The sequence below is a fragment of the Mesoplodon bidens genome (genome assembly GCF_964165515.1).
Source record: "Mesoplodon bidens genome assembly, chromosome: 3".
Lineage (NCBI taxonomy): Eukaryota > Metazoa > Chordata > Mammalia > Artiodactyla > Ziphiidae > Mesoplodon > Mesoplodon bidens.
The window spans coordinates 19,464,615-19,491,122 of NC_138178.1; the positions used below are offsets into that span (position 1 = coordinate 19,464,615).

The 26,508-nt window shown below is 41.0% G+C and overlaps 1 protein-coding gene across 5 annotated transcripts in view; it reads right to left on the reverse strand.

Annotated features, from left to right (window-relative positions):
- CAMK1D (calcium/calmodulin dependent protein kinase ID) overlaps positions 1 to 26,508 on the reverse strand; it is a 423,988-nt gene that overhangs the window by 141,259 nt on the left and 256,221 nt on the right. For all 5 annotated transcript variants that reach the window (XM_081229204.1, XM_081229202.1, XM_081229199.1 and 2 more), the window contains exon 3: positions 16,070 to 16,144. In XM_081229204.1, the coding sequence (XP_081085330.1) occupies positions 16,070 to 16,144 (75 nt within the window). The remainder of the gene's footprint in view (positions 1 to 16,069; positions 16,145 to 26,508) is intronic.

The window sequence follows — 26,508 nt, forward strand, 5'->3', positions numbered from 1 at the left end:
CACTGAACCCCAAGCATGGGACCCTCCTGGGCATGGGGCTCTGTGTGCCCGCACTGGGCACACACCCATGAAGTCAGGCCTAGCCACGTGGCTCATTACATCACTTTCTTCGGGTCTTTGCTCAAATGTCACCTTCTCAGAAAGGTCTCCCCTGACTGTATATAAAATAGCAAACCACTCACCCACCTTCCAGCATTCCACATCCCCCTGACTTTACTTTTCTCGATAAACTCTACCACTGTCTGGTATATACTACCTTGTTTATGAAGTGAATTGTTTACCTGTTGTCCCTCTCTTCTGCTGCAACGTAAGCTCTATAGGGGAAGGGAATTTGTTGTATTCACTGCTGTATCCCCATGGGTTGATAAAGCCAGACACACGTCAGAGGCTCCAGAAGTACTCGTTGAGTAAATGAATGAACGGTTATCATAATGCATAATGACCAGTACACATTTAAAATGTTACAGAATTTCAGGAAAGAGCGAATCTCTGTGGGCTGGTCCCCTGGGACCACAGAGGGTGCACATCTTACATTTTAAAGAGGAGCAATTTTATACAATGATTTCTTTCTGCAAGGTTTGTGCAGAATGCTCTGGGGTCACAGGTCACTTCTAGTAGAGGTGACACCCTTGGGTGGAGGGTGATTAGGACTTAGCCAGATGGACGTGCTGGGCATGGGGTGGGTTGGGAGGCTGTACTCCAAGCTGAAGGGCTGGTACAAAAAGAGGCATTAAGGAGCCTGGGCAGGATAATGAGGGGTTTAGCCTGATGGTCTAAAAGAAAAGAGAGGGCCTCGATACCTGAGAAGAGGAGAAAGAGCATTTTAGAAACTGGGAAGACATGAGAGAAATCCTAGGAAATTGGTTTGCTTGGAGTAGAGAGCCTATTTCTTTTAATAAGTCATCAGATAGAATTGTAATTCAGGGGCATTTTAAACCAGAATGTCTAATCTGATATATTCAGAAATTTATTAGTGCATATGCACACTTTTTACAAGCTCCAAATGCTTATATACTAGGGAATTAGAAGCAATGAAGTCCACAGTGATATCTCTATTTTTTATTTTATAAGCTCCAATTGCTGACTCTACAGCATTACATGTATCCTTGAATCAAATAAATATGTGTACAACATGTAAGTTAATAAGTGGATAATTTCTGAAATTGATGTTTTATATTCTACACATGCTCTACTCTTTATGTACTTTTATGGATTCTCAAATTTGAGTATTAGTGACCAGATGTTACCTAACACTATTTTTACAATTGTTCTATAACGTATGGGATTTTTAAATTGTGCATACTTTACAGAACTCATTAGATTTCATGAAAGATGTTCAATTTCATTCAAATTGGATAAAATGGGTAAGATGTTGTTTAGAAAAGTATAAAAATCTTTACAACAAACGTGATTGCATTAAAAACATGGTTATAAAAAGTCAAAACTGTGGGAGGACCTTCAAGATGGCAGAGGAGTTAAGACGTGGAGATCACCTTCCTCTGCACAAATACATCAGAAATACATCTACACGTGGAACAACTCCTACAGAACACCCACTGAATGCTGGCAGAAGACCTCAGACCTCCCAAAAGGCAAGAAACTCCCACATACCTGGGCAGGGCAAAAGAAAAAAGAAAAAACAGAGACAAAAGAATAGGGATGGGACCTGCACCTCTGAGAGGGATGTGTGAAGGAGGAAAAGTTTCCACACACTAGGAAGGCCCTTCACTGGTGGAGACAGGGGCTGGGCTGGGGCGGGAAGCTTCAGAGCCATGGAGGAGAGCGCAGCAACAGGGGTGCAGAGGGCAAAGCAGAGAGATTCCTGCACAGAGGGTCGGTGCCGACCAGCACTCACCGCCTGAGAGGCTTGTCTGCTCACCTGCCGGGGTGGACGGGGCCTGGGAGCTGAGGCTCGGGCTTCAGCTTCGGAGGTCAGATCCCAGGCAGAGAGGACTGGTGTTGGCTGTGTGAACACAGCCTGAAGGGGGCTAGTTAGCCACAGCTAGCCAGGAGGGAGTCCAGGAAAAAGTCTGGAGCTGCCCTAGAGGCAAGAGACCATTGTTTCGGGGTGCTCGAGGAGAGAGGATTAAGAGCACCACCTAAGTAAGCTCCAGAGATGGGCGCGAGCTGTGGCTATCAGTGCGGACCCCAGAGATGGGCATGAGATGCTAAGACTGCTGCTGCAGCCACTAAGAAGCCTGTGTGCAAGCATAGGTCACTCTCCATACCTCCCCTCCAGGGAGCCTGTGCAGCCTGCCACTGCCAGGGTCCCGTGATCCAGGGACAGCTTCCCCGGGAGAACACACGGTGTGCCTCAGGCTGCTGCAACGTCATGCTGGCAGAGGTCATGCTGGCCTCTGCCACTGCAGGCTCGCCCCGCATCTGTACCCCTCCCTCCCCACGGCCTGAGTGAGCCAGAGTCCCCTAATCAGCTGCTCCTTTAACCCTGTCCTGTCTGGGTGGGGAACAGACGCCCTCAAGATACCTACACGCAGAGGCGGGGCCAGATCCAAAGCTGAACCCCAGGAGCTGTGCGAACAAAGAAGATAAACGGAAATCTCTCCCAGCGGCCTCAGGAGCAGCAGATTAAATCTACACAATCAACATGATGTACCCTGCATCTGTGGAATACCTGAATAGACAACGAATCATCCCAAAATTGAGGTGGTGGACATGGGGAGCAACTGTACACTTGGGGTTTGCTGTATGCGACTGACTAGTTTCTGATTTTTATGTTTATCTTAGTACAGTTTTTAGCACTTGCTATCATTGGTGGATCTGTTTATTGGTTTGGTTGCTCTATTCTTTTATTTTTTTATTACTTAAATTTTTTTTATTTCAATAATTAAAAATTTTTTTATTTTAATAACTTTATTTTATTTTATTATTATTATTATTTTCTTTCTTTTTTCTCCCTTTTCTTCTGAGCCATGTGGCTTACAGGGTCTTGGTGCTCTGGTCGGGTGTCAGGCCTGAGCCTCTGAGGTGGGAGAGCCGAGCTCAGGACACTGGGCCACCAGAGACCTCATGGCCCCACATAATATCAGTCGGTGAGAGCTCTCCCAGAGGTCTCCATCTCAATGCCAAGACTCAGCTCCACTCAACGACCAGCAAGCTAAAGTGCTGGACAACCCATGCCAAACAACTAGCAAGACAGGAACACAACCACACCCATTAGCAGAGAGGCTGCCTAAAATCATGATACAGACACCCAAAAAAACACCGCCAGATGTGGTCCTGCCCACAAGAAAGACAAGATCCAGCCTCAACCACCAGAACACAGGCACAAGTCCCCTCTACCAGGAAGCCTACACAACCCACTGAACCAACCTTATCCACTGGGAGCAGACACCAAAAGCAACAGGAAATATGAACCTGCAGCCTGTGAAAAAGAGACCTCAAACACAGTAAGTTAAGCAAAATGAGAAGACAGAGAAATAAGCAGCAGAAAAAGGAGCAAGGTAAAAACCCACCAGACCAAACAAATGAAGAGGAAACAGGTAGTCCACCTGAAAAAGAATTCAGAGTAATGATAGTAAAGATGATCCAGAATCTCAGAAACAGAATGGAGAAAATACAAGAAACATTTGACAAGGACCTAGAAGAAATAAAGAGCAAACAAACAATGATGAACAACACAATAAATGAAATTAAAAATTTCTAGAAGGAATCAACAGCAGAATAACTGAGGCAGAAGAACGGATAAAAGGTAAAATAGTGGGAATAACTACTGCAGAGCAGAATAAAGAAAAAAGAATGAAAAGAATTGAGGACAATCTCAGAGACCTCTGGGACAACATTAAATGCACCAACATTCGAATTATAAGGGTCCCAGAAGAAGAAGAGAAAAAGAAAGGGCCTGAGAAAATATTTGTAGAGATTATAGTTGAAAACTTCCTTAATATAGGAAAGGAAATAGTCAATCAAGTGCAGGAAGTGCAGAGAGTCCCATACAGGATAAATCGAAGGAGAAACATGCCAAGACACATATTAATGAAAATATCAAACTTAAATACAAAGAAAAAATATTAAAAGCAGCAAGGGAAAAGCAACAAATAACATACAAGGGAATCCCCATAAGGTTAACAGCTGATCTTATAGCAGAAACTCTGCAAGCCAGAAGGGAGTGGCAGGACATATTTAAAGTGATGAAAGGGAAAAAACTACAACCAAGATTACTCTACCGAGCAAGGATCTCATTCAGATTCGATGGAGAAATTAAAACATTTACAGACAAGCAAAAGCTGAGAGAATTCAGCACCACCAAACCAGCTTTACAACAAATGCTAAAGGAACTTCTTCTCCAGGTGGGAAGCACAAGAGAAGGAAAAGACCTACAATAACAAACCCAAAACAATTAAGAAAATGGTCATAGGAACATACATATCGATATTACCTTCAATGTAAATGGATTAAATACTCCAACCAAAAGACATAGACTGGCTGAATGGATACAAAAACAAGACCCATATATATGCTATCTACAAGAAACCCACTTCAGACCTAGGGACACATACAGACTGAAAGTGAGGGGATGGAAAAAGATATTCCATGCAAATGGAAATCAAAAGAAAGCTGGAGTAACAATTCTCATATCAGACAAAATGACTTTAAAATAAAGATTATTACAAGAGACAAAGAAGGACACTACATAATGATCAAGGGATCAATTCAAGAAGAAGATATAACAATTGTAAATATTTATGCACCCAACATAAGAGCACCTCAATACCTAAGGCAAATGCTAACAGCCATAAAAGGGAAAATCGACAGTAACACAATCATAGTAGGGGACTTTAACACCCACTTTCACCAATGGAAAGATATCTAAAAGGAAAATAAATAAGGAAACACAAGCTTTAAATGACACATTAAACAAGACGGACTTAACTGATATTTATAGGACATTCCATCTAAAAACAACAGAATACACTTTCTTCTCAAGTGCTCATGGAACATTATCCAGGAGAGATCATATCTTGGGTCACAAATCAAACTCTGGTAAATTTAAGAAAACTGAAATCATATCAAGTATCTTTTCCGACCACAACACTATGAGTCTAGATATCAATTACAGGAAAAAATGTAAAAAATACAAACACATGGAGGTTAAACAACACACTGCTAAATAACCAAGAGACCACTGACGAAATCAAAGAGGAAATAAAAAAATACCTAGAAACAAATGACAATGAAAACACAATGATCCAAAACCTATGGGATGCAACAAAAGCAGTTCTAAGAGGGAACTTTATAGCAATACAATCCTACCTCTAGAAACAAGAAAAATCTCAAATAAACAACCTAACCTTACACCTAAAGCAATTAGAGAAAGAAGAAGAACAACAACAACAAAAAAAAAAAACCCAAAGTTATCAAAAGGAAAGAAATCATAAAGAGCAGATCAGAAATAAATGAAAAAGAAATGAAGGAAACAACAGCAAAGATCAATAAAACTAAAAGCTGGTTCTTTGAGAAGATAAACAAAATTGATAAACCATTAGCCAGGCTCATCAAGAAAAAAAGGGAGAAGACTCAAATCAACAGAATTAGAAATGAAAAAGGAGAGGTAACAGTTGACACTGCAGAAATACAAAGGATCATGAGAGATTACTACAAGCAACTATATGCCAATAAAATGGACAACCTGGAAGAAATGGACAAATTCTTAGAAAAGCACAACCTTCCAAGACTGAACCAGGAAGAAACAGAAAATATAAACAGACCAATCACAGCTCTGAAATTGAAACTGTAATTAAAAATCTTCCAACAGGGGCTTCCCTGATGACGCAGTGGTTGAGAGTCCGCCTGCTGATGCAGGTGACGCGGGTTTGTGCCTCGGTCCGGGAGGATCCCATGTGCCGCGGAGCAGCTGGGCCCGTGAGTCATGGCGCTGAGCCTGCGCGTCTGGAGCCTTTGCTCCACAACAGGAGAGGCCACAGCAGTGAGAGGCCTGCGTCCCGCCAAAAAAAAAAAAAATCTTCCAACAAACAAAAGCCCAGGACCAGATGGATTCACAGGCGAATTCTATCAAACATTTAGAGAAGACCTAACACCTATCCTTCTCAAACTCTTCCAAAACATAGCAGAGGGAGGAACACTCCCAAACTCATTCTACAAGGCCACCATCACCCTGATACCAAAATCAGACAAAGATGTCACTAAAAAAGAAAACTACAGGCCAATATCACTGATGAATATAGATGCAAAAATCCTCAACAAAATATTAGCAAACAGAATCTAACAGCACATTAAAAGGATCATACACCATGATTAAGTGGGGTTTATCCCAGGAATGCAAGGATTCTTTCATAAATGCAAATCAATCAATGTGATACACCATATTACCAAATTGAAGGATAACAACCTTATGATAATCTCAACAGATGAAAGAAAAAGCTTTCAACAAAATTCAGCACCCATTTATGATAAAAACCCTCCAGAAAGTAGGCATACAGGGAACTTACCTCAACCTAATAAGGGCCATATATGACAGAACCACAGCCAACATCGTCCTCAATGGTGAAAAACTGAAACCATTTCTACTAAGATCAGGAAAAAGACAGGGTTGCCCATTCTCACCAGTATTATTCAGCATAGTTTTGGGAGTTCTGGCCATAGCAATCAGAGACGAAAAAGAAATAAAAGGAATACAAATTGGAAAAGAAGAAGTAAAACAGTCACTGTTTGCAGATGACATGATACTACACACAGAGAATCCTAAAGATGCTACCAGAAAGCTACTAGAGCTAATCAATGAATCTGGTAAAGTAGCAGATTACAAAATTAATGCACATAAATCTCTTGCATTCCTATACACTAATGATGAAAAATCTGACAGAGAAATGAAGGAAACACTCCCATTTACCAATGCAGCAAAAAGAATAAAACACCTAAGAATAAACTTACATAAGGAGACAAAAGACCTGTATGCAGAAAACTATAAGACACTGATGAAAGAAATTAAAGATGATACAAACAGAGGGAGAGATATACCATGCTCTTGGATGGAAGAATCAACATTGTGAAGATGACTGTACTACCCAAAGCAATCTACAGATTCAATGCAAACCCTATCAAACTACCAATGGCATGTTTCACAGAATTAGAACAAAAAAATTCACAATTTGTATGGAAACACAGAAGACCCCGAATAGCCAAAGCAATCTTGAGAAAGAAAATTGGAGGGGCTTCCCTGGTGGCGCAGTGGTTGGGGGTCAGCCTGCCGATGCAGGGGACGTGGGTTCGTGCCCCGGTTCGGGAGGATACCACGTGCCGCAGAGCGGCTGGGCCCGTGAGCCATGGCCACTGGGCCTTGCGTCCGGAGCCTGTGGTCCGCAGCGGGATAGGCCATGGCAGTGAGAGGTCCGTGTACTGCAAAAAAATAAAAACTAAAAAATAAATAAGAAGTGGAGCTGGAGGAATCAGGCTCCCAGACTACAGACTATACTACAAAGCTACAGCAATTAAGACAGTATGGTACTGGCACAAAAACAGAAATATAGATCAATGGAACAGGATAGAAAGCCCAGAGATAAACCCACACACATATGGTCACCTTATCTTTGATAAAGGAGGCAAGAATATACAATGGAGAAAAGACAGCCTCTTCAATAAGTGGTGCTGGGAAAACTGGACAGCTATATGTAAACGAATGAAATTAGAATACTCCCTAACACCATACACAAAAATAAACTCAAAATGGATTAAAGACCTAAATGTAAGGCCAGACACTATAAAACTCTTAGAGGAAAACATAGGCAGAACACTCTATGACTTAAATCACAGCAAGATCCTTTTTGTCCCACCTCCTAGAGAAATGGAAATAAAAACAAAAATAAACAAATGGGACCTAATGAAACTTAAAAGCTTTTGCACAGCAAAGGAAACCATAAACAAGACAAAAAGAATGCGAGAAAATATTTGCAAATGAATCAATGGACAAATGATTAATCTCCAAAATATATAAGCAGCTCATGCAGCTCAATATCAAGAAAACAAACAACCCAATCCAAAAATAGGCAGAAGACCTAAATAGACATTTCTCCAAAGAAGATATACAGATTGCCAACAAACACATGAAGGGACGCTTAACATCGCTAATCATTCGAGAAATGCAAATCAAAACTATAATGAGGTATCACCTCACACTGGTTAGAATGGCCATCATCAAAAAATCAACAAACAATAAATGCTGGAGAGGGTGTGAAGAAAAGGGAACCCTCTCGCACTGTTGGTGGGAGTGTAAATAGATACAGCCACTATGGAGAACAGTATGGGGGTTCCTTAAAAAACTAAAAATAGAAATACCATATGACCCAGCAATCCCACTACTGGGTATAAACCTCAGAAAACCATAATTCAAAAAGAGTCATGTACCACAATGTTCATTGCAGCTCTATTTACAATAGCCAGGACATGGAAGCAACCTAAGTGTCCATCGACAGATGAATGGATAAAGAAGATGTGGCACATATATACAATGGAATATTACTCAGACATAAAGAAACGAAACTGAGGTATTTGTAGTGAGGTGGATGGACCTAGGGCCTGTCATACAGAGTGAAGTAAGTCAGAAAGGGAAAAACAGATACCGTATGCTAACTATGGAATCTAAAAAAAAAAAAGGTTCTCATGAACCTAGGGGCAGGACAGGAATAAAGACACAGACATAGAGAATGGACTTGAGCACATGGGGAGGGGGAAGGGTAAGCTGGGACGAAGTGAGAGAGTGGCATTGACATATATACACTACCAAATGTAAAACAGATAGATAGTGGGAAGCAGCCGCATAGCAAAGGGAGATCAGCTCCGTGCTTTGTGACCACCTAGAGGGTTGGGATAGGGAGGGTGGGAAGGAGACGCAAGAGGGAGGGGACATGGGGGTATATGTATACGTTTAGCTGATGCACTTTGTTATACAGCAGAAACTAACAAAACATTGCAAAGCAATTATACTCCAATAAAGATGTTAAAAAAAAAGTCAAAACTGTTGTAAGAAACAAAGGAGGACATTATACATTGATAAAAGGATCCATTCACCTTTGGATCCATTCACCTTTGTGAATGGATGTGTGATCCATTCACACATCAAACATGTATTACACATCAGAGCTCCAAGATATATGAAGCAAACATTGAAAGGATTGAAGGAAGAAACAGCTCTGTAAAAATAGGAGACTTCAATATGCTACTCTCCGTAATAGACGGAACAGCCAAACAGAACATCAATAAGGAAATAGAGGCCTTGAACTACAAGCCCATTGGATCAACAGACACACAGAACAGAGCATCCAACAACAGCAGAATGCACATTTTTGTCAAGTTCATATGGAACATTCTCCAGGATATGTTAGGTCGCAAAACACAAAAAAATTCAATAAATTTTAAAAGACTGAAATCATACAAAGTATCTTTTCCTAACACAATGGAAGGAAAGTAGAAATCAACAGTGGAAGAAAAACTGGAAAATTCACAAATATGTAGAAATTAAACAACACACTCCAACAGCCAATGGGTCAAAGAAGAAATCACAAGGGAAAGGAGAAAATGTCTTGTGACAAATGAAAATAAAAACACAGCATACTAAAACTTATGGGATTCAGGAAAAGCAGTGCTAAGAGGAAAATTTACAGTTTTAAGTGCTTACATTAAAAAAGGAAGATCTAAAAAATGTGATTGTATGTTGGCAATTTCAAACAGTTGAAACTGGTAAAATTGGTTCATGATTATCTTGGACCTTGGCTTTTCTCTTTTCTTTTCCTCCTTAACTCTCTGAACTCTAACTCTCAGTAGGTTTTCCAGTGGCAGGAAAAACAATAAAAGCATATTAAGTAATTAGCCTGGAGGATGACAAAGAAGCAGCAGCTGCAATATTGGGTTTGCCTCTGCTCAGGTCTCCAGCCATACCTCCCACCAAGATGTCACACAGTCCCCCATCCTAGCCAGACTGAAACCCCACAGGACAAAACCGCATACAGGCTGAACCCCCAAAGACAGATCCCAACAGACTGAGCACCTTACAATGGCACCCCTCAAAGACTGAACACTCCACAGACCGGACCTTCCACGGGTTAAACTCCTCCCAGACTGGACCGCTCACAACAGACTGGATCCCCCATAAACTGAAACCCGCAAAGAACAGATCCCCATAGACTGGACCCCCTACATTCTAAACCCCTCACAGATTGGACCCCTCGTAGACTGAACCCCTCACAGACTAATCCTCTCACAAACTGAAGTCCCCACAGACTGAGCCCCACACATCCCACCCAGGCTCCTTAAAGCCTCTCTGTGTGACAGTCCTTCAGCCTGGAGCATGGATTCCCCCCACCTACACCATGCCCAGCACATCCATCTGGCTAAGTCCTAATCCACCTAAGGCCGTTTCCTCCACTGAGGACTTCCTGGTGATCCAGAGCTCCCTGCGCAAACCTTGAGGGGTGCAGTGCTGGTGGGTTATGATTGCTCTTCCACAAAGAAAGTCATGGAATCCCCCGACTGCACCTCATGTGTGTCCCCCAAGCCCCTGCCCACCCACTCAATACTGAACAGAAGCCACGGGCCCTCTGGGCTCTCAATTAGTGCCTGTTGTGAACAGAGAGAAGATTTTGGTAAATTATATGTAAATATATGAAGGTGTCATAGTCAGAAACACTTTTGTCTTCATTATTATGCTTGGCTACTTACAAAAGACTTTCTGTTGGGAGTCATAATTTGTGTTCTAATTAAAACTGTTTCTGGGAACACACAGTATGAATTATGAATACAATATCCACATGAAATAACACTGGCAGCCCACAAATAGGGAACTGTTCAAACAGATTCATGCACCAGCTAGTGGAGTAGATAAATCATATTTTCTCTTGGAAGCTGCATATATTTTTGTGTCTTGGACTGCTCAGGAATCAAATTAACATTCTTTAAAGAACGTGTGTTTAATCATTAGTTTTCAGGCTCAGCGGGCAACTAGTTGCACACATCTTAATGCTGTTCTGGAATAAAAGGAATATCAGAAATATCTCTATCTCGCATGGAATACGCACAATGCAGCAAATCACAATACTGGTAAAAAACGTTCAGCCATTCCTTCATTAGTTGAAAAAATTAAGAAAGAAACACAATCACTGCTGTGAATGAACTGAGATTGGTTTAGTGACTTTCTGTGATATTATGTAGTAAATTTTATTCCCCTAACAAACCACTACAATATACAGGGCATTTTATAGTTAGCTAAGCATTTATGTAATCATAAGTAATACATTTTTCAAGGTAAACTGAACTATTCACATTAATATTACCTACAAGATTTTTTCCTAGAAAATGTCATCAGTGTATTGTATTACGTTCATTAAGTGTATTCACTGGGTCACTCGCTGGCTTGGATAAATGACCCAAGTTTTCTGCTCAGGTTCTTCATGTAAAATTGGGATAAGAGTTGCTCCTGAGGACTTCCCTGGCGGTCCAGTGGTTAAGACTCTGCACTTCCAGTGCAGGGGGCATGGGTTTGATCCCTGGTTGGGGAACTAAGATCCCATATGCCACATGGCACAGCCAAAAAATTTTTAAAAATTAAAAAAAATATATGCTGTATGCAGTTTAAGTTAAAAAAAAAAAGAGAGAGTTGCTCCTGAGTTTGTGATAGGATTAAATGAGTGAATAAGTAAGTGTTAACCACTATTCCTATTATATGTAATCATTAATGGAACAAATATTTAGTAAGTGCCTACCGTAATGTGCAAGCATGGTTCTAGCAGAGAACAAAGCAGAGATACGTCTTCTGACGGTGACAAGTGCTACAGAGAAAAATCAAGCTGGGCAGGGGGCCAGGAATCAATGTGTGCGTGGCAAGAGATGGTAGGGAAAGGTGCTATTTCACAGGGGCGCTGGGGAATAATATCTCATTGAAACGGTGACATTTGGTAGAAATTCTAATATTTCTAATATTTCCATGATAGCGTGAAGATATCAAAGAGACAGTGTTCCAAGCAGAACAAAGGTCCGTGGTGGCACAGGCGTGGTGTGTCTGAGGAACAGCAAGGTGAATGAAATAATGAGAGAGGAGTGGGAGGCGAGGTCAGAGAGGTGACCAGGACATGGAAGACCCTTGAGACTGCTACAAGGACTTGGTCTTTGCACTTCCCTGGTGGTCCAGTGGTTAAGACTCCCCGCTTCCACTGCTTGCGGCTTGGGTTCAATCCCTGGTTGGGGAACTAAGATCCTGCATGCTACATGGTCCGGCCAAAAAAAAAAAAAAAAAGGACTTGGTCTTGTACTCTGAGATGGGAAGCCAGTAGGAGTTTTCAAGAGACATGACAAGGTCTGGCTAACATGCTGAGAAAGAACAGTGCAGTGGGGAAAGGATGGGGGAAGTAAGATAAGTTTTATCCATGATGGTGGAGATGATGAGAAAGTGGCTGGATTCTCGAGATAGTCTCGAGTTAGTGACCACAGGGTTTGCCAATGGATGGGACTGTAGGGCCTAAGAGAAAAAAGGTGAGTCAAGGAAGACTTTGGATTTTGGCCTGAGCAACTGGAAGAAAGAAGTTTACCATTTGCTGGGATGAGACAGACAGCAGGAGAAAGCAGATTTTGTGAAATGTTCAGGAGTTTACTTCGGACCTGGTGAATATGATACAATTCAATAAGAAATATAATCTCATTCTTGAAAAAGTAATTCTGATGTGCCCTTTGAAATGTATCAGCCTGAAGTGTTTTTTACTTCCTAAGCTGTTATAGATGTGGAAGGGGAGGAGGTGAGGGGCTGTCCTTTATCATCTCCAGATATGTGGGCTAACACCCCACAAGCAAAGTCAGACCAGAAATAAACTTTAAACAAACTGACTTTTCTTCTGCAATTTACTTCAATGTCATTTTGATCTCACACTATCTAAAGAAGAATGTTCCAAAAAGAACTATTCATTATGTTGTACACCTAAAATGAATATAATGTTGTAAGTCAATTATCTCTCAATAATAAAATTTTAAAAAGAACTAAAAAAAGAGAAGAATGTTCCAAAAAATAGCACTCGGGGAAAAAAGGTATTTGTCCCAAACCCTGAAAAAAATTTAAATATAGACCTCTATAAACAATCAAGTCTCCTTTGCTGCAGTAGCAAAGGAACAAACAGTACTCAGAGTCGAAATAGCAATTAGCTAAGTAATAAAATTACTACTGAGCATCCCCTATTATATCTGAGTGTCAGTGCCTAAGATGATGTTTCTTAGGAAACCAGAAACCTCCCAGGCACAAATACTGTGAACTACAGTCCTTCTCAAATGATGTGTTCTAGATCATCCCCAAGTATTTTGAAATCAAGGACTTTCTAAACTCTTAAAAAAAACAAACAAGCCCATGTTCCACTGACCCAGGCAGAAAAAATACAGGGGTCTCAGGAACAAAAACTATTGAGTCTTACTGACAAAAACTAAAACACAATAACAAAAATAACAATAAAGCCCACAAAATCCTCAAACCAGACCAAAGATTTTCCCAGGATTATATTCTGATCCATTAGGGTTTCCTTCCTCCCTTCCTTCCTTCCTCCCTCCCTTTCTTTCTTTTTTGCCATTGCTTTTTTTAAAAATCTCACTGATTAAGATAACGAATGGAGGAGAGGAAGGAATAAGAGGGAGGTCAACTTGAATTTTCAAAACATCTGACATAAAACATTTTAAAGGAATATAATTACGACATTCAAATACACTTAATATTTAGGACTAAACTATCAGTGTTTTACCAAATAGAATTCCTTTGGGGACCAACCAGAATCAACATAAATTGCAGATGACATGATTGTTTAGATAGGAAATGCTAAGAAATCCACAAAACAACTACTACAAACAATAAGTGAATTTAGCAAGATTGTAAGTTAATGTACAAAAATCAACTGTATTTTTATAACAGAAGCAAGTCACTGGAAAAATGAAGGAAAAACCCATTTACAACAAGATCAAAAAAAAATATTTCAGAATAAATTCAACAGATATGGAAGACTTACACACTGAAAACAATAAAATAGTAAGAGAAATGTTCTAAAGTTCATCCCATTCTGGACACTTTCATGCTCTCCTGCCAACCTATCTTTATATACACTACTGCTCATAAGTATACAGTCAAGTTGCTTAGAAAGGTAGAATTCAAATGTACTTGAACTTTATCTCATAAAATTAAAGACCATCTGCAGAGACAAACTGATAAAATAATTCCATAGAGAAAGTAGTCTGCATTGAGGACCTATTATTTATGACAGACTATCTCCCACACATTTTTTTCATTCAGTACTCACTACAGCCCTCTATGTAAATATTATTATTATTATGTAAAATTTTTTTCAGTGAGGAAACCGATAAGAAAGGCCCAGCTTCCAGTAAGAAAGGCCCAGTTATTTGCTAAAGTTCACCCAGCCAGTAAGAGGCAGAGGTGAGACGTACACATATGGAGTGCTTGCCTCTTATTTAGTGACGGTTTCATAAACAGAGAACTTAAAGCAAGTGAATGCATATAGCTTTGGATTCAAGTATTAATATTTTGTTTTTTGCATCGCCAATAAAAAAAGCACACATTTAAATGTACTACGGACATTTTGCGGGGCTTTTTCTTGTCCCCAAAATGTTCTGTTTTTCCTATTGGGCAGTCAATATTTGGTGGGAAAGTGATTCACTTGCTTCTTTAAGAGTTGATTCTGTATAAAAGAAAAGTCACATGAGTTTCTAGGAAGGATATCAGATCTGGGGGGAACTAGAAATGTGAATCATAAAACAAACAGAACAGCAAGGAACTAGGAAAGATCGCACTTAGGATACTGAAAATTAACATGGAGTCAGCAGTCACTGCCTGTCTAATAGCAGACAACAACACACAAACCTGTAAAACTGCTGGTCATCACCTAAGACTGTCAATTGTCAGAGAAAAATTGCCCACATGCTTCCAACTTGGACACTTTTATAAGTGTTTATAAAAAAGTGTCATAATCTACTAAAAATACTTTAAAAATAATGAAAGATTAAATAAATGCATTGATGAAAACTTATTTGCATCCTAACATGATTCCAAGTTAATGTGTTGTTTAAACATTCATAAGAAAAAGGAAAATCGATGAAAAAGAAATTGTTAGCCTGACCCTCAAATCTTCTAAATCCCTTTGGAAATTCAATGTCTGAAAATCATTAATAAATAATGAAATTTAAGTATATATTCTGACCTTCAGCAAAAATCCTCTTTGGTCATTAAGCTCACTAACACAGTGTTCCAGAATTTACTCAAGTCGTGGTGAAAATGCAGCACTCTGATACAGTTTCCGTCACTTAATTATAACAAGTTTAGTCCTGGAATACTCCTACGAATTACATCACTTAGAATAAAGCATTTGTGTATGTGGGCAGGCTAATTTCACCTCACATTAAAAAAGAGAAAAAACAATAAAACACCTGTTCAAGTATAGCCTCTACCTAGATATTCAGCTTTCTTATTTCTTCCACCTTCTGGTAAGCTCCAGAGTTACTGGAATGCAGAAATATTCTAAAGGGGGACTATGATAATGGCATAGTCCAACTCCAATTATACGTCTCGTATGTTTGGCATGAATCACATGTGCATTTATCTGCCAGCAGAAGAGGAGAAGGGAAGGGACAAAACACACAGCTACCATCTGCTGCCATCCCCCAGCCTCCCTAGAAGAAGACAAGGGTGGGAGTTTCTCCTGGAGACAGGAGCAGAGTGTACTTCACAGTGGGCCCACTGAAGTGCTTTCAGGAAGCAATATTTGGACCTTGCACATTAAAAAAGCAAAAGAGACATCCTAAATAGAGCGACCCTGCAATAGTAGCATTGGATTCCATTGTGAGGACTCCAGATTTTCAGTCGGATCCAGCAGCTGCAGATGAGACCAAGTGAGGTCTAAAGACCACTGGTCTTAGACGGACACATTCTTGCCCACTGCCCTACAGTTCTCACCACTCCCTGCTGTCTTGCCTGGCCCATTCCTTTAAGTTATTTTACCACCTGGCCCTTTAGGCATTTGAGTTTGCAACCCCTGGTCTGCACTCATCAATTAAACCAGGTACTTACAGCTGCATGACCAAGTACAAGTGATTTGGGCTTTCATAGATGTCTTCCAGGGCCACAATGTTTTCATGCTTAATCCTGAAAGAAAAAAAAAAGCACACACACAGAATAGTAAGTACGAGACATGCAAACTATTTTAAAAAAAACAAAACAGATGTCATTATAGCAAAAAGTTCTAAGACAGAATCGAAACTCCTTAAGGTGACATTTTTAAGACACCTCTCCATCTTGTCCCCAAACTTTTTCCCAGACCCATCTCTCATGCTCTCTGCTCTTCTTCTTTCTGGAGGCTCTATATCTTACAATGTAGCAATACTGGATTCACTATCACTGCTTCATGTATATCCCACTCTCCTGGCATTTATTCATATGAATCCCAGGAATGGGCCAAAATCCTATTATCTTGCAGGGCCCAACTCAAATGGCTGAGCCCCCAAGGAGAATTTAATTGCTCCCTCTTCTGTAGTCTCACAACGACCAGAACAGACTGGCCTGAATAGTCCACTGTATGCAAATCCATCCCCACAACAGGCTAGATCTTCCAGGGAGCAGTTTCGTCCTCATGTTCCTGACTCCATTGTAAGCGATGGAAAACCAGACTGAGTTTCTCATTGGGGTTCTAGTCACCATCGCCAACAAAGGTCAGTTCAATACCCCAAGCGAGCTAGACTGGTGCTACCCCAAGAGTGGTTCCCAAACAGGCAACACCAGCATCTCCTGGGAGACTATGAGAAATGCAAATTCTCAGGCTGGGCCCCATCATACAGAATCAGAATCCCCGAGGCTGGGGCCCAGGAATCTGCCTTAACAAGATCCTCAGATGATCATCCCACACAAAGTAGAGCTGGAGAAATTCTGTATCAAACCAGGGCTTCTCAAAACCTCAGGGCGCACATGAATCACCTGGGGTCCTGGTTCCACTGCGCACTCTGATTCAGTGGGTCCAGGACAGGGCCCAGGGGTCTGCATTGCTAACAAGCTCCCAAGGGATGCTGATGCCGCTGGTCTGCAGACCACACTGGGAGCGGCAAAGTCCTAACGACCGAACAAAGGGAGAAGGAAACAGTCCAATTCTAGCTCCTCGAAATACCGATTAGGAACAGCCTCTGCTCAGAATGTAAGGTTTAGTGTTTCTTTAAAGCATTTGGGAGAAGAATCATTTCATTATGAGCTAATTAGCTCTTACTACACACTTTTTCTCTGAAATGACTGCTGAGCCATTTAGAAGCAAGCACTGAACGGGCAGATTCCTGTGAACCCTTGAAAGAAGGGACTACATCTTACTCATTCTGTTTCCCCTAGTACCTAGCATAGAGCTGCTTGATAAATGTTTGCTGAATGAATAAATGATATTTAAGGCTTTTGCTCCTAAACAGCAAGTCATTACTTAGTTAGGGAAAATGGATGCAATTTTCCTAAGTGTGAGCTGTCTTCCCCTCAAAAGAAGTTTATAAGGAATATTATCTTCCCTATGAGCAGATGAAAGAAGAGAACAAAAGAATTACCTAAAAGAGGTAATGTTTTGCTTTGATTGCTACGGCTCTTATTAGCCAATGCAGTTGATGTGTAGGAAGTGAGAAGACAGAGTATCCCAAATTCACATTTCACCCGCTTCTAACGTGGAGAACCTAATTATTTGTTAGCAATGGTTTCTGTGGTGTCTGAGCAAAATAACATCAGCAACATATCATGTGAGCCAACTAAACTATGCCACCAAGGAAACCATGAGAGATTAATTTGGAACTGCTGAGACCCTAGGTGTCTGTGGAAGTATCATTATTGGACACACCTGAAAGAATATGACAAAAACAGTATACAGCGCATGGATTTTCCCTCTTTTCAATTAAAAAAAGTTGCCATTGGAATCAAGCACATGGGCACAAATATTTTCTTTCAGTGAAGTTAATTTAGGGGTTAATTAACAGCTTAGATTCATGGCAACACGAGAAGAATGGGGTTTATATGGAGAGTTGCCAGATAAAATACAGGGCACCCAGTTAACGTTTGATTCTAGATAAACAATGAACATTTTTTAAATATAAGTGTGTCCCAAACATTGCATTGTTGTTTATCTGAAATTCAAATGTAACTGGGTGCTAGATCCAGCCACGTAAGTACATGAATCACAGTCAATGAGCCTCCAAACTGGGCTTAGGGGTTTGTACCTGGAGTCCCAGCTCCCCTCAGAGGTTCAGCCAAGAAGACAATTTGAGCCCTGGACTACAGCCATTAATATTCAACTATATACAAAGAATCAGCTACGTACAAAGCACTTGCCCGGCCAACGTAGGAGACTCTAATAAATTAAGAACATAAATCCCTTCTTTGTATGCAGGGGCTAGAGAAATTAAAGTCTATTTAACCGTTATGTCTTACATGAGTTCTTACAGTGGCTGAAATGATATTGCTACTGACTCTCCTTCTTAGTGGATGAATCAATCAAGCAAGCAAGCATCATTTCCTGACTTTCCGCTCTGTGTCTGATACAAGAAAAATACAAAATAAGGTTCTTCCCTCCAAAATCTTACCACCTTGATGGGGAGACCCATGAAGCAATTAGGGAAGAATTAAATGTTATGCTCTGCAGAATTGTTAAATTCAGAGAAAGCAAGGCCCTGGGTCAGAATTATGGTGAAGCCCTCAAAAAATGATGCAGGTTGAGCTGGGTTGGGTAATGTGTGAATAAGCATATTAGAAATTTCAAAGAAATCTTAAAATGGCCTCTTAAATGTCTGTTAAGAAAAGTGGTTTAATTCACTTGTAAATGTTAGAACGTGATCGAAGAAAACATCCTGATCCCCCAGAGCTGTTCTCAGGTACTTTATTCCACCCTCCGATTCCTTAAGATATACAAAAACTGAACTTAAATTTTTTACATTATTTCAGTACCTAGGTTATCTTCACAAAATGCCATGTGAATATCCATCCACACATCTCTGGGCGCCCACCATGTACCAGGCACATGACTAGGAATCACAGCAGCGACATCTCAGCCCTCACGGAGCTCAATCTTTCTTCTGTTTACTATAAATCATCCTCGTTATAATTAGTATTGACTCCTGGGAGCCACAGAGAACAAGCTTACATATCTTATAAGCTCGTCTCATGTATCTTGCAAATATTTGAGGGATATAATTTCCCTACTTAGTTTACTCTTCCTGTCATCGACCAATTCCCCTTCAACATGGTTTATATTCCTACCATCACGTTATTGTCACTCTTGTTTGTCCAGACTAGAGCATTCAGAACTGAAAGTAAGGATCCCCGTGTAAGACAAAGCACCAAGAACAACATATTAAATCATAGAGTAGAACTATTAACCATCATGAGCTGGATATTCTACTTTTTGTAAATAAAGTCTAACATTAGGTTCACTTTTTTAGGCAGCTACACAACTGTTGGCGTATAAAGAAGATAAGGTCCATGGGGGTAGGGATTTTTGACTATTTTGTTCACTACTGTCTCCCCAATGCTAAGAAAAGGGCATGGCAGGTAGTACTTTCAATACATGTTAGAGTCAACGAATGAATGACTGGATGGATGAATGGAAGAATATAAAGTTTAGGGTCAATTAAATGACCAGATCATTTTTACCTGAACTTCTGCCAAACAAGATCTCCTTTCTTACTCAGGCTTGACCTTTTGAGCGTAACGTCTTCGCTTTAGCTTCATTCAACTCAATCTTTTGGGTTCCATGCAATGCTTCAAATGATCAGAAATATTCTGAATTTTGATTCTCTCCTCTATTATAGTTACTACCCCTCTCCACTTTGGGCCATCTGCATATTTTGTTGGTACACATTCATACGGTATGTCTTCATCCAAATTCCTAGTTAAAGTCTTAAGTGAGAGAGTTACACGCCAGAACTCCATGGTATTCCACCAGAGACCCCATCAAGAAAACCAAGACATTAATCAGCTGGCTTCAATGGCTGCTGAGTTACAAACCCAGCAGTTTTAGCCCATAGTTTATTGTACTAACCATAAGTAGACAATTAGATTCTTGGCTGAAATGGCATTCCTCACTTTTACATAGCACATAATACTATTTGAAAGGGAAATGGAATGTTTGGGAAGTTTTGTTCTTAGTAAACCCATGGTGACTTCTAGCAACCACTACAGTCTTTACTAAATGATTATAAACCATATGCTTAATTTACTGTTCCAGAACTTTGCTGTGCATTGGAGTCAAACTTCCCTGTATACATCTCATAGTCTTTTTCATATTTGGAAAATTTGCCAACATCTCTTATATTGTTTTCTCAAATATTTCAACTGTGACTTTTTTGCGATAAGTGCAATTTCCTTAGTCCCCTGGGATGTAACACATCTAAACCTAGTGAACTAATTTTATAACTTTCTTTAGGCCCCACTTACATAGCTGTTTTATACATACCATTTACTGAGTGTTAAGTCTGTGTCAAAACTATACTAAGTATTTTTAAGGATTTCATTTAATACAGCAATCCTACAAAGTAGCTATCATTCTCCTTACTTTTAAAAGAGGAAAACTAAGACCCCCAAGAGGCTAAGAAAGTATTCCAAGGTCATACAACTAGTAACTGGAATTGCCAAGATTCTAACTCCCAAGACCCTGTTCAAGCACTTACAAGTTCATATTAACTATTAACTATGAGAATATCAAACAGTCCACATAAATTCAGTTATTTGCATAGAATTAACACACCTAAAGCATTAAATTTCATAACTAACAATATGATATCCACTTCTGAGGGGAGTGGGGCAGAGATTTGTTCTACTATCCTGAAATCTACTGGAAGCTTTCAAGATACTTGGTTATACACATCCTGACAGATAAAATCCCAGCGGGTCAAAGGGAACCAGAGGAAGAGATATTCAGAAGCAAAAGGAACAGTTAGGCGTCCAGAAATCACAATTAGGAAGAGCCTTGCATCAGCCTACATCTGCTGGCATCATCAGAAGGGGGAAGAAAGTGGACAGAGAAAAGAGGTGGGGCATCTCAGCTACAAGCAAATGAAAACCAAGGTTCTGTTAACCCTGCATAGCTAAATACCTGTAGGTCAGCACTCGGTCTCTCCAAAACACGGCCAAGAGGACCTTCAAACATGATAAACGTCCACCCCCAAACAGCAATCCTTTCTAAAATATGCATCATTCAAAAGAATAATGTCACTGAAAGCAACTCTGTGATGAAAAGAACCTCTCAATTTTTTTTTTCTTTGCGGTATGCGGGCCTCTCACTGCTGTGGCCTCTCCCGTTGCGGAGCACAGGCTCTGGACACACAGGCTCAGTGGCCATGGCTCACGGGCCCAGCCACCCCGCAGCACGTGGGATCCTCCCGGACCGGGACACGAACCCACGCCCCCTGCACCGGCAAGCGGGCTCCCAACCACTGCGCCACCAGGGAAGCCCCTCTCTTAATTTTAATCACTTATCTACCAGGCCCAAAGTAAGCACTGTCTGGTATATTTATGTACAGAGGGTAAATGGTTTAGGTGGTAATCTTCTCTAACGTCTCCATAATCTACAATAATGGACAGAAGAGGTGGATAGAGGGAAGTGGGCCCAGGCAGAGAGAGGGAGAGAAAAATTGAATGGGAAAACAGCATATGGGCACTGAGGCAGACTTCTGCCTGCATGGTAACTGACAGCCAAGCAAGAAAACCCCAGAAAGAGCCAGGAAAACATTTTAAAGTTAATTCATGCAAAAAATCGTGCCAAATGCACAAGTAGGCCTCATTCCAAACCCCCAGGCTGGAGAGAACATCGGGACCCAAAGGACAAGCATCCTATTGACTGTACATGCTCCTATGAAATGATAGTGACATCATTTCTCCCTCTGGTCTAATTCTCCATGGTCCAAGGAGCCACACATTTTGAACTCCATATGAACTGAGGAAAGTTATAAAAACACAGAAGAGAAGAGAAGAGAAAGGAAAATTCAACATTTTTTGCTTGTTTTCATCCTATCGTGGTTCACTGATCTGGAGCGGGGGCGGGGGAGACCATGGCAGTAATTATGAGCACTAAGAGAATTATCAGAAGAAAAGGCAACAAAAGACCTTTCCTTTGGGTGGTCCTTGGAAAAGGTCACTTATCTACTCAACTTAAAGAGGCCACAAGAAGGTAAGAGATGGAAGGAAATTCAGAAGGGGCAGACAGGAGACACGGTGATTACTAGTGAAAGCAGAACAAAGATGGTGGAGGAACCGATCTCGGTGCAGGTGCACAAGGCGGGAGTTATGTCAATGAGCCGCGACCAGCTTCCTGTCCTCCTCCCACAAGCACTTCCGGGTTAACAGTCCAGTCCAAGGAAGTGCTCCCTCAGGGGAAAAGCAGGTCCCTCTCAGGCAAAGACCTAAAGGACCAGGTCTTTCACTACCCACCACTCTTATCTTTTTCTAAACAGCCCAGAAAGTTTAAATTTCATTCACAGAAAAGAGGCTATGGTTCTCTGGCATGGCAAATGGCCTCAAAAATATTTGAAGAATATTCTGACGTCTTGGCAAACAGTTTGATTTTTCTAAGTAACTATGATTTCCTTTTTTTTTTTTTAATCAACAAAATCATTTCCTCCTTTCTTGGGTCAGATTTTTCTCTCCCTCTTGTTACAAGCAGTACAGGAAACAATGCTGAGAAAATCAGGATATTGTCAGTCACAAGGGAAAGTGATAAAGTTGAAATATTTGCCAGGTGGTATTAAAAAAATAGTACCTTTTTCCTTTTTATAACTTAACAGGCGCATCCACAGATGTTATCTCATTTCATTCTCCCAACAACGCTATAAAGCAGGCATTATTATTCCTATTTTATTGATGATCACTCCTAGTTTATAACCACTTAATCATTCTCCTATCTTCCCTCCGGTCTGCCTCTCTTTCTAACCATTCTCCATGCTGTTTCCTGAGCCATCATTCCACAATCAATATAGAATTGATCAAATGTCTTAGAATGAAATTCATCAATGGCTCTCCACAGTCCAGAATAAAGTCCAAACGACTTGACATGACCTACAAGGTCCCATATTGCTTGGTCCTCACCCGTCCATTCCACTCATCCTCCACCGCTGCCCCATACCAGAAACTTACTGGACCCAGGCAGTTCTCAAACACTAGTGCACACCTTCCTCTCTGGCCACATAGGTGTGCTCATTCCTCTCTTATCTTCTTATTAAACTACTCATCCTCCGAGACCCATCACTTCCACTGCGAACCCCTTGCTATCCCCTACCTCTTGCAGGACTGATTCCCTCTCCTCTGGGCCACCCCAGTTCTTTCATCACCTTGTCTTTGTACATACTGCATTGTACCCATCTGTTTGTATGCATATGTGTGTACATAGTTAAATGGCTTTATTTGCAGACAATAAAAGTCTAGAAGGATACATGTTAAGCCAGTAAATGAGTACCTCAAAAAGTGTGCTATAGGATGGGAGGAAATTTTCACCTTCCAGTTTTTCTTAACTGAGGTTCTTCATCTGAACAGAACAGAGAAAATGATTTGAGTGACTATTTTCTCAATTCTCCCAAGGATGGCACCATACTAGTTGCATAGGAGAGAAAGTGAATTCACTATATAGAATAAATGCTTTAGGGAATTAGGGCCTGATTCTCTCTCACTGAACCCAAGTAGAGAAAGGTTGATGGACTGTTGTGCTGCCAGACTTTTACAAAGAGGTAATTTTTAGAAGGCTCTTGATCAAAATCATCAACACCTGATTCACCAAAATGTATCCATAATGCTGGACACAAAGAAACACATATTGATTAGTTTAACCGCTCAAGAAATCAAAAGATAGATGTGTCAGAGCTGAGACCCAACCTAAATGCAAGATTTTGGACAAGCCTTTAAATACTTTCTGACTTGATTTCCTCATTTGTTAACTGAACATTAAATTATGTGGTTTCATTTTCTGTGTATACACATATATATATATATATGTATAGAAGAAAAAAATATTATATATATACACATACATGTATCATGTTACATATATAGAGAGATCTTGTCTATTAAGAATATAGGGGGGCTTCCCTGGTGGCGTAGTGGTTAAGAATCTGCCTGCCAATGTAGGGGACACGGGTTCGAGCCCTGGTCCGGGAAGATACCACATGCCGCGGAGCAAATAAGCCCGTGCACCACAACTACTGAGCCTGCACTCTAGAGCCCACGTGCCACAACTATTGAAGCCCAAGCGCCTAGAGCCTGTGCTCCGCAACAAGAGAAGACACTGCAATGAGAAGCCCGCGCACCACAACGAAGAGTAGCCCCCGCGCACCGCAACTAGAGAAAGCCCGTGCGCAGCAACGAAGACCCCATGCGGCCAAAAATAAATAAATTAAAAAAAAATAAAAGAATATAGGGGACTTCCCTGGTGGCGCACTGGTTGGGAGTCCACCTGCCAATGCAGGGGACACGGGTTCGAGCTCTGATCCGGGAGGATCCCACATGCCGCAGAGCAGCTAGGCCCATGCGCCACACTGCTGAGCCTGTGCTCTAGAGCCGCAACTCGAGCCGCAACTGCTGGGCCCGCGTGCCACAACTGCTGGGGCCTGCGCACCTGGAGCCTGTGCTCTGCAACGAGAAAGGCCACCGCCATGAAAGGCCCACGCACCACAAGGAGTGGCCCCCGCTTGCCACAACTGGAGAAAGCCCATGTGCAGCAACAAAGACCCAATGCAGCCAATAAATAAATAAATAAATAAATAAATTAATTAATTAATTAAAAAAAAAAGAAGATAGGCCACTCCAGGAAAGGCGAGGATTCAAAATCCAAAGCTTCGAATCATCTTTTTTTGATGCCAGCAGATGACGCTGTAATCAACAGGACACTAAGAGGCAAAAGACTGGTATCTTTTTTTTGTGTGTGTGGTACGCGGGCCTCTCACTGTTGTGGCCTCTCCCATTCCAGAGCACAGGCTCCGGATGCGCAGGCTCAGTGGCCATGGCTCACGGGCCCAGCCGCTCCGCGGCATGTGGGATCTTCCCAGACCAGGGCACGAACCCGTGTCCCCTGCATCGGCAGGCGGACTCTCAACCACTGCGCCACCAGGGAAGCCCTAAATCAACTACATCTTAAGAATGCAAGCCAATTTGTTTGTTTAAGGATTAAGTACCACATGTGATATTTTCTCATTTTGAAATGAGTTTTGCTTTGAATCCTTCAAAACAAACAAACAACAATTAAAACCTTGTGCACTGCTGACCATGTGTTCAAAAAAGCATCTCAGGCATCCTTAGTACAATGCAGGCTACATAGGGTGGAGGCCTGGCCAGCATTTGTACATAAGGAGGCACGGCTGGAGCCTGTAATGGTACCATGGGAGGGGCGCTAACTAGGCTGGCTCTGTCTCTAGGGGAAAATGATGGACATCCTCTAGGACAGAAAATGGTGTACATCAGTCACGTCATTTTCCAGAGTCTTAGTTTCCTCATCTAGAAATTAACTAGGCAAACAGGATACTCCCTCAGGTCCTTTCCAACTCTAACAATCAATGAACTCAAAATTAAGGAGGCAAAGTATATTGAGGTATAAAGGATCCCACAATGCTTGATTTTAAGCCAATATTCAGTGTTCTCCAGAATACTGCTTGCTACACAGAAACCTGGATGAGTCATGCTTCAACAGGCTCTTTTGCGTGGGTAAGTCTGTCAGTTAGACATGGAATAGAATTTATTGAGATAAGAATCCATTCACATGGAAAAGACCTTCTTTTCCCTCTCCCAAAGTCAGCTTCTACAAGGTCCTGAACCAACAGAGAAAGGACCAAGTGATTTGTTCATGTCTGGAATAACTCCAGAAGTTCCAACCAAGGCCTGGTTAGCTTTAGTCCAAAGGAGAAATGTTAGGTCCAAATCAGTGCAAAAAACCCAGTGCCGGGCACATACCAACACTCAGCGAGTATTGTAGAAGAATGGATAAGTGAATTAACAATTAATTCCAGCCTTCTTAAAGTCTTACAGACCAAAGGCACTCAAAAAAGGTTAGAAGATTTGACTCTGTGTAATTCTTTCCTGCTCCTATTACCACCCATTATAACTTACAGGTGGGTCTCAAAATCGGCTGTATGTTAGAATTACCTGAGGAGTTTTAAAATATATAACACCTGGATCTAGTCCCTGGACATTATGATTAAATTGGCTTGGGAAGTAGCCTAGGCTTCCGGATAGTTTTGGGAAAAAAATAAAAAAAATCCAAGTGATTCAAATGCAAAGTTTGAGAACCACTGGTAAGTTACTGAGTTAATGAAAACCTTAGATGGTGAGGAGGGATTTACCTTTAAATACTTGGCTGAATACATTTATTTCATAATTGATCTGATTTAAAGGTAAGATTCAGGGTGTCCTGAGGATAAAGGTTCAAGGCAACTTGCCCAACATATTAGTCCTCTGGGAAAAAGAATATGAAAAATTAACAATTTTCAACTGGTTAACCATAACATTTCTAGTATTTCTTAGTA